The sequence below is a fragment of the Prenolepis imparis genome, unplaced genomic scaffold, assembly GCF_030444845.1.
Source record: "Prenolepis imparis isolate NDT839.2.m4 unplaced genomic scaffold, iyPreImpa1.0 SCAF_7, whole genome shotgun sequence".
Classification (NCBI taxonomy): domain Eukaryota; kingdom Metazoa; phylum Arthropoda; class Insecta; order Hymenoptera; family Formicidae; genus Prenolepis; species Prenolepis imparis.
The window spans coordinates 3,258,094-3,278,061 of NW_028141165.1; the positions used below are offsets into that span (position 1 = coordinate 3,258,094).

The 19,968-nt window shown below is 35.1% G+C and overlaps 6 protein-coding genes across 8 annotated transcripts; 3 read left to right on the forward strand and 3 right to left on the reverse strand.

Moving 5' to 3' along the window:
• Positions 1-153: 153 nt before the first annotated feature.
• LOC145939065 (ubiquitin-like protein 7) lies at positions 154-3,433 on the reverse strand. 2 transcript variants are annotated; one of them, XM_083043120.1, is made up of 5 exons: positions 3,083-3,433; positions 2,592-2,797; positions 2,310-2,446; positions 1,529-2,176; positions 154-632 (listed from the first exon to the last, which is right to left on the reverse strand). In XM_083043120.1, exons 1-4 carry the CDS (start codon positions 3,228-3,230, stop codon positions 1,558-1,560), a joined length of 1,110 nt encoding a protein of 369 aa, XP_082899246.1. In that variant the 5' UTR covers positions 3,231-3,433; the 3' UTR covers positions 154-632; positions 1,529-1,557. The 2 variants fall into 2 exon arrangements, with proteins under 2 accessions (XP_082899246.1, XP_082899247.1); XM_083043121.1 differs by lacking the exon at positions 154-632 and having other exon boundaries at positions 1,463-2,176.
• Positions 3,434-3,678: 245 nt separating this feature from the next.
• On the forward strand, positions 3,679-8,565 carry LOC145939067 (uncharacterized). Of its 2 annotated transcripts, none has more exons than XM_083043124.1 (12): positions 3,679-4,090; positions 4,230-4,324; positions 4,402-4,556; positions 4,678-4,808; positions 4,878-5,013; positions 5,087-5,468; positions 5,601-6,136; positions 6,427-6,799; positions 6,896-7,224; positions 7,309-7,543; positions 7,634-7,992; positions 8,075-8,565. In XM_083043124.1, exons 1-12 carry the CDS (start codon positions 4,012-4,014, stop codon positions 8,139-8,141), a joined length of 2,877 nt encoding a protein of 958 aa, XP_082899250.1. In that variant the 5' UTR covers positions 3,679-4,011; the 3' UTR covers positions 8,142-8,565. The 2 variants fall into 2 exon arrangements, with proteins under 2 accessions (XP_082899250.1, XP_082899251.1); XM_083043125.1 differs by having other exon boundaries at positions 3,680-4,090; positions 7,634-7,831.
• A 151-nt stretch (positions 8,566-8,716) lies between these two features.
• Positions 8,717-10,555, reverse strand: LOC145939068 (uncharacterized). The gene is made up of 3 exons (XM_083043126.1): positions 10,152-10,555; positions 9,427-9,555; positions 8,717-9,351 (listed from the first exon to the last, which is right to left on the reverse strand). Exons 1-3 carry the CDS (start codon positions 10,524-10,526, stop codon positions 9,079-9,081), a joined length of 777 nt encoding a protein of 258 aa, XP_082899252.1. The 5' UTR covers positions 10,527-10,555; the 3' UTR covers positions 8,717-9,078.
• Positions 10,556-11,339: 784 nt separating this feature from the next.
• Fzr (fizzy and cell division cycle 20 related) lies at positions 11,340-15,473 on the forward strand. The gene has a single exon (XM_083041731.1). The coding sequence runs from the start codon at positions 11,643-11,645 to the stop codon at positions 13,110-13,112; it is 1,470 nt and encodes a 489-aa protein (XP_082897857.1). The 5' UTR covers positions 11,340-11,642; the 3' UTR covers positions 13,113-15,473.
• Positions 15,474-15,701: 228 nt separating this feature from the next.
• Positions 15,702-18,838, reverse strand: Nop5 (nop5 ribonucleoprotein). The gene is made up of 3 exons (XM_083041730.1): positions 18,344-18,838; positions 17,778-17,854; positions 15,702-17,686 (listed from the first exon to the last, which is right to left on the reverse strand). The coding sequence occupies exons 1-3, from the start codon at positions 18,386-18,388 to the stop codon at positions 15,775-15,777; spliced, it is 2,034 nt and encodes a 677-aa protein (XP_082897856.1). The 5' UTR covers positions 18,389-18,838; the 3' UTR covers positions 15,702-15,774.
• Positions 18,839-19,087: 249 nt separating this feature from the next.
• Nd-b12 (NADH dehydrogenase [ubiquinone] 1 beta subcomplex subunit 3) lies at positions 19,088-19,962 on the forward strand. Its single transcript, XM_083041929.1, has 2 exons — positions 19,088-19,159; positions 19,570-19,962. The coding sequence occupies exon 2, from the start codon at positions 19,570-19,572 to the stop codon at positions 19,867-19,869; it is 300 nt and encodes a 99-aa protein (XP_082898055.1). The 5' UTR covers positions 19,088-19,159; the 3' UTR covers positions 19,870-19,962.
• Positions 19,963-19,968: the final 6 nt, after the last annotated feature.

The window sequence follows — 19,968 nt, forward strand, 5'->3', positions numbered from 1 at the left end:
TGTGATACGAGCCACTTAAAGGCAAACTGACTCACTCTATTGTTTGTAAATGTTATTAAAGTTGTATGATTAAAATAAATGGAAAAGAAACGGGGACAGAAAAAAAATATACATATATTATAAAAAAAAAATATATACACGTACACTTTCTTCAAAAATATGTACACTCACTATAGAATAATTTCTCTAAAACAAATCCCTCTTTATATTTGTGTAAAATTTGCTTCAACCGCCGATAAAAATTGCTAATGTTTATAATTTTTGCATAATCAATCTATACAAATTCTATAGAGATAAATGAGATTATTATCTATGTTATTATTTACAAATAATTACTGCTGATAACTTCTAATTGTCAGAATTGGGTTTTCCGATTTAATCATTCTTAGATCTCTGCGTAAACAATCAGATAAATCTTAATCTAACGTCATTTATGAGACACTTAAGACTTTAAGAGCAACACTTAAAACGATGACATACTCGCATATGTCATATCTACACGTAGTTGTTTTTCACGACTCATTCGATTTCGCATTAATGCATACGTCACTGCTGACACGCATGACGCATTTATTCCGAGCATTTTTGGCACATCCATATACTGAAGCGTCATTCCACATGGCTCACATGTGCTAAACAGAAGTTTCTACTACAATTTCTATCTCATATTGCATACATTTCTGTTAAATAGAATTTGTTTCATGTACTATATATACATAATATAAAAAAATGAGAAGAATTGTATTCTAAAACATTCTAAAAAATTAATTATGGCGATTAATTAGATTTTAAAAAATGTTCATCACTGTTTGAGATCTCATTGAAGTTTATATGTATATTTATGTGTCGATTTGTATTTAAATTATTATCAAACTTTTATTAAATTCCTGATTACATGCGCCTTTGTTATGCTATGTAAAATTGATTGTCCATACATAGGCGTGTTAAAAAAAATTGAGAGATAGTGATTAGAATTTGGAGATGACTGTGACATATATGAGACACGGGTTACTTACATTATAATGGCAAATTAGGATATAGTACAGAAGAAATAAATTTGTGAAAGTCAATATTTTTGAAACGAAACAAGATATAAAAATTATTAAAGATATAAAATTGATATATAATATTAATACAGAATTTACACTTTTATACATGCTTTCCTTGATGAATAATATTAATCCTTTTGCATATTTTTTTCAAAAAATGTTTAATACATTCTTTAGGTTTCAAAAATTAAGATAATCTTTAAACTAACTTTTGAAAGATCGATAAGTTTCATAGATTCTGCTATTATATATCATTAATGAAGATAGCAAAGATGAACGATATATACAATTTTATCAAAAATTATATATAAAGGACAAAGCTTTCCTCAAACAATAATTTTCATACTTGTACACGTGTCTTATATACATATAGTTTAATTGATTCACAATATAGATCAAGAATGGAGTGTCGCAGATATCCAGATTGATATCTAAAAATTTGAAGATACTCTCTATTTATACAAAATGTAATCACTTACATCTCTTGTCCCATTGTTGTTGTTGCCCATTAATTTTCATTGAAACCGCTAAATACGAGTTCGATCGCCGCCTGCACGTCACCGTTGGTGAACTGCAGTGCCTGAATGTTCACCGTATCATCTTGGAGACCCATTTCGTGCATCTGTGCCAATTGCCGTTGCAAATCGGTGACTGGCGGTGAAAATGGCGGTAACATTGGTGGCAGGGAAGCCATCGGGGATGCGGCTGCCTGCTGCGAATTTGGATTGGTCGCGAGCGCGGCTTGTCTCATCGCTTCCATAAACATTTGAGATGTAATCACACTGATACTCTGATTGCCAGACACAGGTTGATTGACACCACCGGACGTGGAGGATGGTGGATTGTCCGACCGTTGAGGCGTCTGCGAATTCGCGGCAGCCGACATGTTGGGAAAACGCAAGTTGTTATCGTTCACAGGATGCGTGGCGAAAAAGTGTGCAATGTCACGTGCCATCTCCTCTTCGAGGCTCATGTTGTCCACGCTGTAAGAGCGCGCAGTTGTGGGTTGCGAATTAGCCGCCGAACTGCTGGAGGAGCCGCTGGAAGCTGCGTTTTGCGCTTCCTCGTGCACGGCTGCCGCGATGTTTTGCGCCGCCTCGATCAGTACTGGATGCAATTCTGCGATTCTGAATATATAAAAAAAAAATTAAATTGCACCCCAGCAAAATATGAGATTATATATATTTTCTTGATAAAAGTTTTTGTATAAAATCACCGAATATATCAGCTGATGCAAATTACGATCATATATCTAATTACCTTTTGACAGTGTCGACATCCGTGAAATGTGCCATTAAATCTGGATCCTGTAACATAGCAATGGCGACAGAATCCTCATGTAATCCAGGAGAGGAAGATATAATATTGTCTATCACCTCTGGTCTTTTACTTAAACGCTGAAATATAGAAAAATATTTATTTATGTATAGTTTCTTTACTAATATTTGTATGATAATTGTATGATTTATAAAGAAAAGAGAAGCAGAAATTAATTACACAGATAAGAGTGAGCAGAAAAATTATTTAAATAATAATAATTACATGTAGAGCGCTCCTAAATGCAGGTGTCTCATTGAAAGATTTAAATGCTGATGACAGCTGTAAAATGCAATCTTCTGATACATATCTCTTCGGTACTGGTGATTCTGGTTCCTTCTTTTTCAATGCATGCACCATTGACCCATTTTTTAATCCAATAGATTCTACTGTTACATCATCCTCAAGTATAAGTCCACAATAAATGAATTCTGAAAAAAAAAAAGGATAAATATCATGTTAGGTTTATATTAATCAAACATTTTTATATCAGACATTCTAATTCTCAGGTTCATTATATAGAAGTTAATATATTTCAGGAAAAAGATATCAAATAAGACTCATTTTTTTTCTAAAACCTTTTAAATATTTAATACATATATTGATATATCTAATAGATTCAAAGAACCTGTCATTAGTCAAGTTTGGCTAACACAAACAAAGAACACAAACATCCTAACAAAAGCCAAGCTTCAAAAAGTGCAAAATCATTTTACCCAACGAATCCTTGGACAGGTTCCATCTTCCCGCAGCTTCTCGTTTCAGTTCCTCCACTTTCGTTTTCAGATTTATGCCATTCAGCGTAATCGGCATAACCATCTCAGAATTTATTTGTATTCCAAATAACAGTTCCATGGTCATCATAATTAAATAGGTTATAATTCACAATATGTGACCGTATTCGATTACGTTTTTAATATGGTTTCTTAATCAATTTTTTAACCAAATTGCATAATCTTACTGCATTTTTTCCTCTCGTTTCACGTTTTATTACGTTTTTTATGATACAATTCAATGCGTAAACATTACAACAAATGCAAATTCACGCGCACGATTGTGACAGCCACGATGAGTCACAGATCTAATAGCGAACCAAGATGTGGATGCTACTTCGAATTTTTGATTTTCCTAGGAGTGTGTTCCACTTGATGCTGTGAAAGTTTCCAAATATCAACTGACCAATCAGAGCAAAGAAACTTTGCTTCTTTCGTTTCGATTGGTCGCTGGAAAATGTAACGTGGGTTTCCCGCCTTTTCTCTTCCGGCTAGGGAATTTCTTAAAATGGCGTAATAAACGAGAGAAAAAAAATCAGATACAAGCTACTCGAGTTTTTTTATCGCGATTTATTCGAATCTTTCGTTATTTATATGCAAATACAAAAATGCTTTTGAGATGATATCGTAACTCGTAACAGGAAAAAATATCTTTTTTCGTTGATAACGCGGTATGTGGCAAGACTGACAGCTGTCACCTATACCCTATACACGTACACAACCTTAGCGTCGCGCCACTATGCTGTGCGAGCTCGACGAAATGACCGGTGCGATTTCTGACAGTTGACAGTTGACAGCGAAACAACGTCCCGACGATGTCAGGTGACGTGCCGCCCTGACCCTCGTTAGCTGCAGGCTGAACTCGAGCAGAGATGCAAGGAATTTGCGAGAATATTCGCACGGCGATCGAACACGGACGTACCGATATTATCAGATCGCTCTTGGACGCGTGTACGTATTGCAAACGTGTCAAGTATTTACGACATTTCTTGTGTTAATATACATAGCACGAAATTCCGTTGTTGAAATTATCGAGCTTTTTATTATTTGTTTTCTTCGTCTGTTTATATCGTCGACCCTTTTGTCACAGGTGAAAATGGTAATGCAACAGAAGGCATTACGAGAGACAAAATATTAAACCAACCGTTTTTGGAAGAAGGAACTTTCTTATCATACGCCTCAAAAGTATATAATATATTTCTCTGTTTTTTTTTCTTTTTTTTTTTCTTACATTTTCTAATTGAATTGTGTTTCCATTTTAGACCAATCAAGCAGACATTGTACGCACTCTCCTAAATTGCGGTGCCGATCCAGCTGTACAGGATGCAAACGGACACAATGCGGTAGATGTTGCATCTAGTGATGCAATACGACGTATTTATATAGAGGAATTGTTGAGGGCAACAGCTGCTTCTGAGTATGTAAATACTTATCACAATTTGAAAGTTTTTTTTCCTTTTTTTCTTAAATAAAAGGTATAATTATTAACTGTATTAATCACAGTATCAAATACTATAAGCATGTGCTTTTTTTTATAGGATAGATAGAGTGGTGCAATTGCTGGATGCTGGATTAGACGTTAATTCATGGGACTCGCAAGGTAGTAAGAACACGCCGCTACATTGGGCAGCATGTTATGGAAACAAAGAAATTATCGCGTGTTTACTCGGTAAGGTATAGATAACTAGACACGATGGTTGGTTCAATAATGCTTTATTATACTAGAATCTTTATATAGATAAAGGAGCCGATGTAAATGCCGTGAATGGATGTGGCGCAACGCCGTTGCATGACGCGGTGAATCGCGGCGATGTCGCTATCTGTCAGGAACTGTTGCAGGCTGGTGCAAATCCTCACATACGAGCTACTAAAGGGTGTGCAGAGTAAATTAATCATACGAATATATCTTTTTCGAATATGTATGTGCAAAGGTAATTTTTTTTTCAGAACGTTTACGGGGAAAACGCCGTACGATCTCTCTAAAAAGAAACAATCTTTGCATTGTTTCTTTCAAAGATTTATATCGAATTTCTTATTGAATGAAAACGAAACGATGCACAGTCCCCCTATGTCATTTACGGAGACAAACTTTTGCCAAAAGAGTCTCTCGAGCAATATGAGCCAACTATCAGTCGAATCTAACAAATCCTCGGATCCGGTGTACGATGTGCTTTCGCGTGATACGGGCACAGAGAGTCCTAGCAAGTCTAACCCTGATAAAGGAAGCGTATATAATTTGCTATGGCCGCAGCCAAAGGCTGTGATTGAACTGAAAAACTTTACGGCTCCATTTATCGCTGGAAAGGAGCTTTTTATATCAATAATACAAGTAAGGAAATATATATTTGTGCTTCTCTTTTTGAAAGTTATAAAAAAATCTTCTGAATCTTTATCTTGTTGGAATTCTCTACAGTTTTATTTTATATTCAGTTCCTTATTATGTTTACAATTTATTTTCTAGGGCAGTGAATCTGTACATAAAATATTGGATGTTTGGGAGATCAGTAGAACGCATTTGCTCGAACTGGGTCACGACGTAAAGATTGGCGAGGTGCAACCTAGTTGCGGCAAACTGCTCAACAACAATACGATAGAATGCATTGTGAATAAGAATCTATTTAACATTACGGACGGTTATCAGTTGCACATTACGCAAAACTGCATCAAAGTGAGCGCCGGAAGTTTAGCGGGGTTACATTACGCGGTCTGCACATTCGTGCAGATTCTACGTCTGAGTAAGAACCGGAATAGGTCGGATCTATGCGAAATAGAGCCTGTATTTATAAAAGACGAGCCGAGATTCACACATCGCGGTATACTGTTGGACATCTCGCCCAGAGGACGTATACCGTCGCTAGAATACCTTCTGCACACTATTGATCTACTTTCGTCATTCAAAATCTCGCATTTGCATCTCTATTCCAGACTTATACCGAATTGTGACTGGCAGCTCTGCTATTCCAAGTCTGAGATGGTAACTCTAGATAGATATTGCAGGTGCGATTACATATATGTTTATAGAAAAATCGTAAAGTTATATCGTTTTCAAGTCGAGTCTATTATTTTATATAAACTTAATTATTCGAATTATTATTTTTACTTTTAAGTGTATCAATCTATATGTTTATATAATAACTCCTCTCTATATATATTTATAATTATGTTTTATACATATTTATTTATTGTCTATTGTGCTATTATTTTTCTAAATATTTAACTTTTAACGATTAAATAAAAATTATAATTTTGGTTTAATATAATAATTGAAAATTACATCAATTTTTCAGGGATCGACATTTAGACATAGTGCCCACATTGGATGTCGATTCTAATGTCGGCCAGCATCACTTGACACAAATGTGGCCTATCTTTCAAGAATTACTTGCGGTATTTCCTAGTTTGAGTTACGTTCATGTCGGGCCGCGACTGGCGAGTTTATTAGTGCAAGCTGACAATTTCGACTTGAACGTGTCTGTTAACGATACGATCGAAACGGACATGTCGGAAGTATTTAAGTCCTATTGGTGCCTTCAAGAACTCTGGCATATTCTCAATTTAAGCGCAAACACAACTCTACTATTATGCTCCAATGGCTTACATTCTAAACCCGAATTTCACAATGTTCCCACTAATATTATACTCGTTGAATACGGATTTCAGGTAATGCTAAATTTCTTTTCACGATTTTCAGTGATAGATTTGTAGAAACGTTTGTAAAAAAACTTGTGCGACATTTACTAAATATCTGTGTTACAGGCTGATTATGATTTCTCCGAGTGGACAGAAGCGTTCAGAGTGGCAGGTGGTAACGTTATGCCAAGCTCCGGCACGGCTAGTTACAATAGCTTGGCGGGATGTCCGGCGTCAACGTATGCCAACACGAGGAATGCGATAAAGACCTCTTTAGAACAGAACTCGATTGGTATCGTTGTCGCACATTGGTCGGGTAGCCATCATCTTACGCCGCATCCTTTCGCATGGATCGGATATTTAGTGGCGGCTGGTTTAGCTTGGAATCCAATGACGGAAATAGACTTGGGTCCTGATGACAATTACGATATACCTGAATTATCTGTATCAATTAGGTAACAATCGTTATACAATTTGTAATCATTATCAAATACATTATTGCTTGTTAAGCTGAATAAAATAATCTTATCACTTTACAGGGAAAAATGTATCACGAAATTATTAGACATACACGTATTTCAAGATTTGGAGTTTAAAATCGGTAGCGCGATATTGGAATTAGGACGTTTAGACACATTAGTATTAACATTAAGCAAAAATCAGGCAGTTAAAGATTTGCAACAAATACCGGATAATCGCGGTTCTACATTGTATAGATTATTAACCGATCCAGATAATGTGAATTTGGAGTATCTATCAGCCGATCTATTCGCTGTAAGTACGCTTGTTTAAATATAAACCTTAATATTTTAACAATGAATGATACGATAAAATATTCCATTGCAAACAAATTATTTTTTGCAGAAAATGACGAAGCAGATTAAACGAATATCCCATTCCTTGTACGACGCGAACTTGTCCTCCAAGTTCGCGTCAATGGAGATACAGGAATTACAATTGACCTCCGATCTGATGCTAACGGCCTGCAAGATCGGCAGAACGTTGATCGGAGTCGGCGTAAATCCGAATAGTAACATGGGACTCGCAGTCATCAATCTAGGAGTATGTAATCTACCACCTACTTTCAGAACCGACATAGCGAACAAGATGTTAGCTCACATAGAGCAATATAAAGGGTCTTGGTTGCAAAGGCATTTGCCACAGGGCCTTCAAAGTTCTTTGCTGGTTTTAACTAGTGCACTGCATAGATTCGTGCCAGAAACGTAAATTTTTTTTTTTTTTTTTTTAAGTACATTATATTTTTTATTTATACCAAGAACATGAATTTTTTAAATATTTTTACAGCAATTCTGGATTGAAAATGCAAATTAACTCTATGTGCAAAAACACATACCAAGAAACATACATATAGAATTCTAAGATGATACATACATTGAAAGCAATATGTACTTGAATCTTTCTTATTATCATACTGATTACTATTGTACATTATGTGTATTGTACATTATGTTTATTGATATCTACTTTGCTCTACTATGATTTATAAAACTAATAGCTTTCTGTTGAGAAAACCATTTTATATCAAAAAATTAAAAAGGAATTTCATTTTAATAAATGCACATTTATTAATTTAATAATAATAATGTGAGAGTTATGGTTGATATAATTAAAATAGAAAATGATTATATATTTGATGGTTATATCATTTATTTCCGTATGGACATATGTGCAAATGCGAAGTTCGAAATTATTTTGCAACGGCGTAATATATTTTTTATAATGCCAACACACATTTGATACAATTATCATATATCTTGTAAGAAATATATATAATTCATGCAATAAATATATATATATAAAATATTAATTTATAACGGTTAATTATTTTTATGAAAGATAAAACTTTTCATAAAAATCATAAAGTTATGTATCTGTCTATATATATTAACAGTATTTAATTAAAGTCAATTTGAGTTTAAACCACTTTTTCTTCTTTCATGTATTGTATGTATTGTAATAATTGTAATTTAATTTTTTTATCAAATATTTTTTTATATAATAACTGTTATATTTTGCATTATTTAAAAATTGATTTATATATTATATAGAAAAATAACAGATAAATTTATTCAAACATATTATTTCTATTTACAAATTTACCAGTGAATCTTGAATATAATGGAACGATAAATATATTCCATATTTTTCATCTTTCTCTTTTTCTCTACGACAATCAAGATTATACATAACAATATTTTAAATACTTTTAAACAAAATGTTTATAATACATATTTTATTATATTATTTTATTAACAAAATAATTTCTTTTAAATCTACACTTAACATCATTAATTATGTTCATTTGACAATATAATATCGTTACTTATAAGATTATTTCTATTTTTTTCGCTCCATCCACCCATTTCTAAATCTTGCTTATTACACATTTCTCTTTCAAGGGCTTGTAATCTATAAAATTCATTGATTTCAAACTGATATTTGGGTGCTGTTATACCAAAAAAGTTGGCCAGACATTCGCCGACATAATCGCAACCATCTAACATTTTTGAACTGACCCATGTGGTTTGATGCCATGCCCATGGTAACCAATTCATATTTTTCTATAAAAAAATATCAGATATTATTTTATATTTTTGTAAAACCAATTTTACTTTATGTAAAAAGTATATAATTACAGTATCTATCTGTGACACGGTTTTAATATTTTTTGGTACGTCAACTTCATCCTCCGAAGAATATTCCTCCATTACACCATCCGAAAATTGCAATACTCTCTTTGGTTTCTTGCTTAATTTATGTGTGCACTATAAATTAATATTTATTAAAATTTAAAGTCTATTAAGTTTATTACATTTATATATTGTCTACTAAATTGTACTTTATACGACTCTCTTATATTTATAAAAAAGGTCAATTTTTAGACTCAATTCTAAGAAATTATAATGTATTTCAAGTTAATATTTAAAATAAAATCCTTGAATTTTGTTTCACACAGAAAACATGAAAATATTTGATATCATTAAAGACGATTCACAAACATATTCTGTTATCTTTATTATTGTTCTCATACAAATATTAGTATAGGTCTGTTCTTTTCATCTAAAGGCTGCACTAATTCAGAGTTTATCTTCTTCCTGTCAATGTGAAAAAAGATAAATTCTGTCTGAACTGATGCAGCCAGTTCAGCTGAAAAGAAAATAGACCTTTTCTCATCTATGTGTTTATATAGTCAAATTATGATAAAAATTCATTTATCTAATCGATATCTAGACTTTTTTAAAAATGTCAATTAATTAAATTTTCCTGACATTAATCATAGCAAAGCTTGAAAAGAAATGAAAGGTTAACCGACATATAAAACGGATCTCGACATATTTCATCAATGATGAATTATGCATACCTGCGTTTCGACATCTGAATTTTCCTGCAAGTTAACGTCACTCAAATCACAGGCGTCGTCCTTATCTGTCGTCATCGTCGGTCGTATTTTACAATAAACAAAACTATTTGACCTGCGTCGCGCCTTGACAATTCTTGACAGCACATCGAACAAATTTCCTCTCTCCCTTTGTTTACTATCCAGATGATGACTCATCTGCAACGAACGACGTCGAAATATAGCGAATGCTCGCGATCGAAATCTCATTGGTGGTTTTTTCGCTATGTCGTTCGACGATACGCTCATAATAACAATGTATTTTGCAATGCACTTTGTTGCACATTCAAAAATTGCAATTTTGCAATCGACTTTTGCAAAACTTTTCCTCTTTTTCATTCATCGATGGCTGCATCGTGAATGCGCAGCTGCATATACGATATATAATTGCTATAGTTAAAAAAATCAATTTAAAAAAGTGTATATTTATTTTATAATTATATTTGCTAATGAAGACGATTTTAAAATTCCTATTTATTTTTTAGTATAGAAAAATTGTTTGTATATATATATATAATCATTTTTTTATAAATCCTTTATTTTGTCCTTTCGATCGATTTTTGAAATCTAGTAGAATTTTGTTCATATAAAAATAAAATAAAAAAACAAGTATATATACATATACATATAAATTTAATAAAGATGGAAAGAAAAAAGAAAAAAATATAGAAATAAAATATATAAGAAGCTAATAATACACAATTATAAAAGATTATTTTACAATAAAAAAAAATTTTTTATAAATATCCAATGATTAAATAAATGTTTAATATTATATATATTAACACACCCTTAATTACATTCTTTTATTCTATTTTTATATTTTTATCTTACAAAAAAATGTATATAGATTTTTGCCTAAGCGTCTTAAAACTTTAATGGGAATTCTAATTAAAATATAGTTAATCAATTTTCCATTTCGATTCTTTATCTTCTAATAAAATGAAATAAATAGCTAAAGTTTTATCATTTCATTATCCTTGCTACATTTTATTTTCCTCTCCCCTTCTCTCTTTTACTCCAGTCGAGCCTAGCTCCATTTATATCTCGCAAAGTGTCACGGAGTATTTTGATTGGTGGATACCAGATGAAGGTTCGAGAGCGGACTCTCGATTCTCAAATAGTCGAAGTCGAGAAGTCGAAGTCGAGAAGTCGAAATCGCGACGTCGAATGGCGACATGACGGACGGTGGGTTAACAGAAGCTTGAACTTCTGATCGCCGACCGAAAGTCGAAACGGAAAGTGCTCCAGATGAGCCGTAGCGGATCGTGAGGCTCGGTGACTTGAGACGGGAGTCGATCGTGGAATCCAGCGCAGTCCACCTTCGATCCCTCTCGCGTAGAATCATCGGCGTGGAACAAGAACGCGGCACGACTGTGCGTTAATTATGTGAGTCCGGTGAGTCGAGACGCTTCTCCGAGCGACAAGGTGTACGGGAGCATCTTTTGTCGCATCATGTTCCATCACGAGTACGAGAAACGGCTGGTGATGGCCGATGGCTCGTCGACGACGACGGGAACGACGCTGTTACCCGGTGCTACCTCGCCTATTTACTTCTCACCCACGAAGACGTCGGCCTGCAACAACAGCTACGACCGTTTCATACCCACTCGCTGGGGTAACAACTGGCAGACCACATTCTCCATGATCAGCGAGAATGGCCGAGGTAGTTTGGTGGCGAAGAAGACCCGGGAGAACGGCGAGGGCAACCGTGACGCGATAGCGTACTCCTGTCTGCTCAAGAACGAGCTACTAGGAGCTAGCATAGAGGATGTCAAAGGCCAGTGCGAGGAGCGTAGAGTGCTGTCGCCGTTGGTGACCAAGAATCTCTTCAAGTATGTCACACCCACCAAGGATCGGACACTTTTGGATCAGAGCTCGCCTTATTCTCTGTCGCCTCTCAGTGCCAAAAGTCAGAAACTACTTAGGTCACCCAGGAAGGCGACCAGGAAGATTTCGAGAATACCCTTCAAGGTGCTGGATGCCCCGGAGTTGCAGGATGACTTCTATCTGAATCTGGTCGACTGGTCTTCCCAAAATGTTCTCAGCGTTGGTCTGGGAAGCTGTGTGTATCTATGGTCGGCGTGCACCAGTCAGGTGACGAGACTATGCGATCTCTCCAGCGATGGCAATAGTGTTACCTCCGTCGCCTGGAACGAACGAGGTAATTTGGTAGCGGTAGGTACGCACATGGGCTACATACAAGTGTGGGATGTGGCGGTGAACAAGCAGGTAAGCAAGCTGCAGGGTCACAGCGCTCGAGTTGGGGCTCTGGCGTGGAACGGGGAGGTTCTCTCCTCCGGCAGCAGGGACCGATTGATACTGCAGAGGGACGTCAGGACTCCGTGCGTCGTTGGCGAACGACGACTCGGTGCTCACCGACAGGAAGTATGCGGACTCAAATGGTCGCCGGACAATCAGTACCTGGCATCTGGTGGCAACGACAATCGGCTCTACGTGTGGAATCTACACTCTCTGTCACCGATTCAGACGTACACCGAACACTTGGCGGCGGTCAAAGCGATCGCCTGGTCGCCCCATCACCATGGCCTATTGGCGTCCGGTGGCGGCACCGCGGATCGTTGCATCCGTTTCTGGAACACGTTGACAGGTCAGCCGATGCAGTGCGTCGACACCGGCTCGCAGGTCTGCAACTTGGCGTGGAGCAAGCACAGCTCCGAGCTGGTCAGCACGCATGGCTACTCGCAGAATCAGATTCTCGTGTGGAAGTACCCGAGTCTCACTCAAGTGGCCAAGCTCACCGGTCACTCGTACCGGGTGCTCTATCTGGCGATGTCACCGGACGGTGAGGCGATCGTCACCGGTGCGGGCGACGAGACTCTACGTTTTTGGAACGTCTTCAGCAAGGCGCGTAGCCAGAAGGAGAACAAGTCCGTGCTGAATCTATTTACGAGCATCCGGTAAACTGCGGTTTCGGACCATCATCGTAATGAAGCATCGCGAATCGACGTCGTCTTTTATTATGTATTTTGTACATATATATACACACACATAAATGAATATGTAGTATTCTCTGTAAAAGGATTATATATACATATAACAACGTTAATACTAGACAGAGAATACTTAGGGAAAGAGAACTATATAGAAATAAGGATTACGCGGCGTTCCCAACGTATAAGATAAGTCTGCGGATTCTTCGTACAGCTTTCAATATGCGTTGAGTACTTGTGTGCAATACTCGTCGTTATTCTCCGGATAGAGGATACATCAATTGTATGCCCTTACAAAGAAAAAGAGAAATTGATCCATTCCGGAGGCTATCGCTGCGAGACGCTTCATATTTTTTATGCACTTTATATACACTTATTTTTATATACTACTATATAGCTACACTATAGAATTGTGAATATATTTGTGCAGAACGTCCTGGAAAGCGCAATCTTAATCATGACAAATCTGATGTCGATTTTTTTTCTTAACCAGATTGTTAATATCCTAAAATTGTAAGAAGATTAACTGAGAGCTCTCTTAAAATTTAATATAATAAAGTCATTTTTTATTGTTTTTTTTTTTTTATTAAGTTTGATAATTATATTATTTTGTTTTCAGAGAAAAAGAGAGAGACTCAAATATGGATTTTATTTTTTATTTAATGAGACAGTCAACCACAAGAAAATTTTCCTTAATGATAATTCGACTTCAGATTCGTCATCAAATCTAATCAAGTCGTTCTAGGACACTCTGTTTAAGTTTGGACGCATCTTTTTTATCGCATAAGATTGCAGTGTATGTATAGGATTGTAGTAACGGTGCGATTTCCTCTTTATTTCCGGTATGTCTTGCTGGTTATTCATTTCATATCTAATTTACGATTCACGCAACGATTAAACAGGAAGTCATACCGGAAGTAAAGAGAAAATATAAATGTTACTGCGATCCTATGCGAGTACTCCATTCTATTTTTAATAAAAATGATGCACCCAAACTTCTTACAATGAATTACAAATAGAAATGTGTGCTGTTTTCTCACACTATTTGGACGCGTAATTGAAAATTGAAATAATGAATTATTTTACTTACATATACCAAGAAAAATGAAGTAAGATATATGAAGACCGTAAACGATATCAGATCTATTAGATAATAATTGATATTGTGAATGAGAAATAGATTATATGTAAAAGAAATATATAATCTATTGTATAAGTTGTCATCATTTAAAACGCATCTGAATATGTATAAGGGACGTAATATTTCGCGAAATTTATAATATATATTAAAATAAGATAAAAAAAAGTAGTAATAGAGGAAATTAATATGCGTAGTATTAATATAATGCAAATTAAAGTCCACTAGTCAAATCTTTGTCGGACTCGGTATAAATTTATTGATATATTTTTCTTTAAATAATTATTTTCCTTTTACACACATATGGTGTTATATCGTTCTCTAATTAATAATTAATAAGATTATCTTTTTTTCCAAAATCAAAACACATGTTTAAATATTATAAAAGTAAATTACATCTATTCGCACTTATATATATTTCCTCAAATAGCAATATTTTATCTTACATCGATTATGCTTATTATATTTTTTATTGTAATTACATATATCTAGTAGATATGATACTGTTTGCGGTCTTAGCAAATGTGCGAATTATTTAAAAGTTTGATAAAGGCAGCATCTTGCGTTTCAAAAAGATATATTTTCTCTTTATGCACAATGTGTGAACTCTAGTGTATATTAGATATCCTGACATGAAAATTTATTAAATCTATGATGTATTTTGTAAATGCAATGATATGTCATCACGCATGCATCAAGATCTAATAAATAAGAAAATATTAGATATTTATATGCGTATAGAAAAAATATATAGCGTGGAATATATACTATTGCTTTCAGCAAATTATATGCACTAATAGTTAGTATCATATAATATTGGTTTCCGATTTTAATTCATTGCGTGCAATGTGTTCTCGTAGAAGACATTTGATAATTTCTCACTCTGTGTTATTTTTGCGAGTCACACCGAAATGCAATCGTGCTAATTATGATCAAAATATCTCGTTTTATGAATAGGCATATATTGTAATGCAAGATATTTAGTCGGTTAGTTTTGTAAATCTATCATTATTCTTCTTCTTGATGACATATAATTACCGTATATATAATAATCATATTTGTACAATCTAATTAGTTTATTTTCAAAAAAATATAAAACCACAAAACAAAGTATATATTAATATATATACAAAATATAATTATACTTTAAAAGCTATTGCGTAACTATTATGTAACTGCCTGCAAGTCAAATAAATATTAGAATAAAAAATATTTAGTAGATTTTTACAGATATATCTGAATCTTGTGGGATAAATAAAGTGATTCTCATAAACTCTGGGAACTAATTTTTTACGATAATATTTTTGGTATATTTTAATTATATTTATGCATTAATATAATTTATAAACATTATACAATATTTTATATAAATGAATCCTTCAATATAGGGAGTGGGAGAAGTAGAGGATATTAATATATATCTTTTATTTTATTTCTATTTTATTCATTATTTTACAAAGTAATTATTATCGAGGAATTTATTTGAGAAATTTTTTTACTGATCTTGTACCTTTTTCTTCTTTTTTTTCTTCGATACATTTAAATCCGCTTCAGTTTGTGCTTCTTGCACACCAGAAGATTCACCTGCATCTTCTGTTTTGTGATCTGTACTACGTTTTTTTTTCTTTTTCGATGAAATCTGCTCCTCTTTGTCTTCCAATTCAACTTCGCTATGTCTTTTCTTTTTTTTCAATGTAACATCCATTTCCGTTTTTATTTGTGTCTCCTCTTGCACACCAGAAGCTTCTGCTTCTTTGTCTCCCGATTCAAACTGTGTGCTACGTTTTTTCTTTTTTTTCGATGTACTTTCCATCTCTGTTTTTACTTGTACTTCTGTTTCTTCTTCTGCTTCCGTCTTTACTTGTACTTCTTGCACACCAGAAGCTTCTCCTGCTTCTTTGTCTTTCGATTCAAACTGTGTGCTACGTTTCTTCTTCTTTTTCTTTGTGCTATCCGGTTCCGTTTTTATTTGTACCTCTTGTTGCACGCCAGATGCTTCTCCTTCCTCTTGTATAGGTTCTAGACTATGTTTCTTTTTCTTCTTTCTCTTGGGAATTTCTTCGCTCTCCTTAGTGCCAATCTCCTCAATCAATGGCCTCTTTTTCTTCTGCACTTCTTCGCTCTCCTTGGTGCCAATCTCCTCAATCAATGGCCTCTTTTTCTTGTGCACTTCTTCGCTCTCCTTAGTGTCAATCTCCTCAATCAATGGTTTCTTATTCGATAGAGTCGAATCGACGGATACCGAGTACTGCTTGTATTCGTTCTTACTATGATACTTCTCGAATTTCGCCTTTGCTTTGGCAGTACCACTGATTCGGCGTTGATTACCTGCCTCGAGTTGCTTTAGTCGCGCCTCGAGCTTTGCCTTGTGTTGTTCGCCAAAATCATAACTTGTAGTGTTTCCTAATGCATCGAATCTGGTCGCTAGGGAAGCTTTCGCCGCTAACATCCTAGATATTTTACCCTTGTTCTTAACTGACGATTGTCCGACGAGTTGTGAATGATAAATCAAACCGTATTTGGGAGTCTTCTTTCTCGATTTGAGTGCACGAAATAGCGCTTTCTCCGCGCCGAGGATCTGCAAAGTGGACGCCGGATGTTTCGCGAGATTCGTCAAAGAGCCGGCCTTCGATATTAGACGCGCGCCGACCAGATCGCCGACGAGAATAGATAGATTTGGCGCCAGTGCAATCATCCTAGCACTCAGATAGTTGCTCAAATTGGATCGATACCGGTGGAGCTCGAGTATCTCCTTGCACAAGTGTTGCATGTGCTCGGCGTCATATTCCGAAATCTCCGAGCCCATTGAGGTTTCCGCGGCCTCCTTCACTCTCTCTTCAATATCTTCCGGCAGAATATCCGACAGATCGCATGATGTGGCGTTCTCTCGTTGGCCGATTATCCGCATCGTTTTCACGTACTCAATGTTGTCATTCACGATTCTGCCCAGCTCGGGAAAATGCCAGCCGTACCATTCCCGTGCTCGCATTATGTAGTTGTTAAGCTCCTTGTCCAGATCGTCTAGCAAGCATACCCCTTGTATTACCATAGTGTCGATTTTGTCAGGCGAGAATTTCAGTTTGTATCTGGAGAGACTGTGTGCTAAGCCCAACGCCATGGCCGACATTTCCTTCGTGGTCACTCCAGTCACCAGACTGTCCATCTGACTCCTGATACATCTCATCAACTCTTGTATTGCTGTATTACTGACGCAGGACAATTGCAGTTTGTCTCTAATAACACAGCCCAGTTTTGCATCGGCAACCGCCAACTGTTCATGCATCTCAGTGCAGCTGTTTCTTAGCGTTTTCTTCAGAGACTTGGATAACTTACTTTCTACAAGTGATGTTGTAGCGGCTAGCGCTTCAGTGGTGTCTTCAAACTTGTGAAAGTATTTTAATGTAATTCTGTAAAATGTGAAAAATAAACGTTGCTCAATAAATTGTGATACAATCAGCAAGATAATTATGTAAAAAAAAAAATTGTAGAAATAATTACATTCTACTGGCATCTTCGGGAGTTTGAAAGTCCATGTAAAGGTTTTCCGATTGGGTGAGTTTATTTTCGTCCAGCAGCTATAAACAAGAAATGATTCAGTGAAAACTTTGACATATCAGATAATCTTGCTACAAAATACATGTAATCAAAATTAAAAGACATCCTAGTATAAGTCGCATACTAAAATGTATTACAATCCAAGTTAAATATTTACTTATTAAAAAAAAAAAAGATATATATATAAAAAAAAACATCTCGACCTTGCTTTGTCTTCTTCAAATAAATCCATATATGTTTACAAATGAAAATAAAAATGACTCAAAGCAAGATTATAAAGATTCCATGTATTTTTGTAATAAATTGAATGAATAAATTCGCGTTTTACGTGCTAGATTTGGTCTATTATTTTTAATTAAGCAAGAATTTTTAAAAATTTGTAAGTTTTTCTTTTTATAAAATAACTTCCATATCCTAGAGATTCATGATATGAATATCCAGGATTAAAAAGCAAGTGAAACAAAACCACGTGCATTGTTTAGGTTAGTATTTTAGTAAATGGGATTTACCTTGAAGATCGCGTATCCCGCCGGGGTCTCGAATAGCACCAACATGATTGTTATTTGTTATTTTCGTTATTTGCTACTCGTTATCTTTATTTAATAATCCTGATGAGTTCAATAAAGCCAATTTTAATTCCTTTTTCTTATCGACTTCTATTCTGGCGGGATGGAATGTGAAATCCAGTACCTTGAAACTTTCCGTTTACCCATAAAGAATAGAGATAAGGAAGCCGAACTGTGTGTTCGCGCTATGCGACCCAAACCGAGGCCAGGCAATAGTACCTGTAGATATCTATAGATGGCATTGCAATCACAAGATGCTCGTTACTCGAGAAAGAGGAGAGATTGCAGGATGGGGAGCAAGAAGGATAGAGAATGACTAACACAGAAGTCCACCGTGTACGTGTGAGTCCCGTGGCTTGACATTCTGTCGCACTTTTCGAAAATTCCTCCATGCTAGTTCGGCCTCCTTATCTCTATTCTTCATGCGTTTACCGTAAATCTTCCCCTCAAAGAAAAAGCTCTTTTAGCTCCATCTATGTATTTTATATACTCTGCATACGCTATTCATATGGCTATTTGTGATTGGTGTATCTTATATTTGTCCAAGTCTAAAAGCAGACGCCTATTGGCTAATCGATTGATTGACCAATCAGCATCAAAGAACCTTTGCTTTGATTGGTCAAACGTTTCGAAACTTTCGTAACTAACGCAGCACGAGGTGCTCTTTAAAAAAATGCACTTGCCCATCTAAGTTAACTTTATTGAACATGACGTGAAAGGTCCTAGGTTGGTGGGATTTAAAGCAAGTTGCTGCAAAAGGTAAATTATGTAATTTTAATTAAATATATATTTATCATGTTTATGTTCATAATAATAAATACTTCTTCATAGCAATACAACGATATATTTTTTACTGTTGAAGTATTCCTGCTACTTGCAAAGTCAACAGTTGCAAAACTTAACCTTTATATTATGAAAAAAACATGTATATAATCACAGTAAAATATAATTATTGAAAATCGTAATACATACTATGTAATACATACATGAAGTGTTACATTTATAGTATCGTTAGAATTTTCTATTGGTATACAATATGAAATCGATATTTATTATGATTATTGTTGATTTGACAATGAAAGAAAAAAATATATAATAAGTAATCAGTAACTATTTGTAATACTTATATATAACATAACAGTATTTGACATGACATGTATTTTCTGCAGATGGGAGGTCATAAGGCTCCACCGTATAAAATACCCAACCCTGATATTTATAAGGTGGAGGATGTGCCGCAATTGAAACGTGTTCAAGAGGTGTTGGCCAAGAAAGGATTGAAGGACCCTTGGTTGAGAAATCATGTGTGGCGCTACCAAAGTACTCAATCACCGCTTATGCGTGGTGTAGTATGTTTAACTAGAGGTTGGAAAGTTGGTGTACCAGCATTTCTAATAACTATAGCTGTCGAGACATATTTCGGAATTGACTACTCAGGTCATGGACATCATGATGAGGGTCATCATTAATATCCAGTTTCTATATTAATGATACAGGATAGTAGAAATATCACTGTAAAGGAGTGTCAAAGGTATGAAAATAAATCATAAAAGTAGTTGATATTTGTT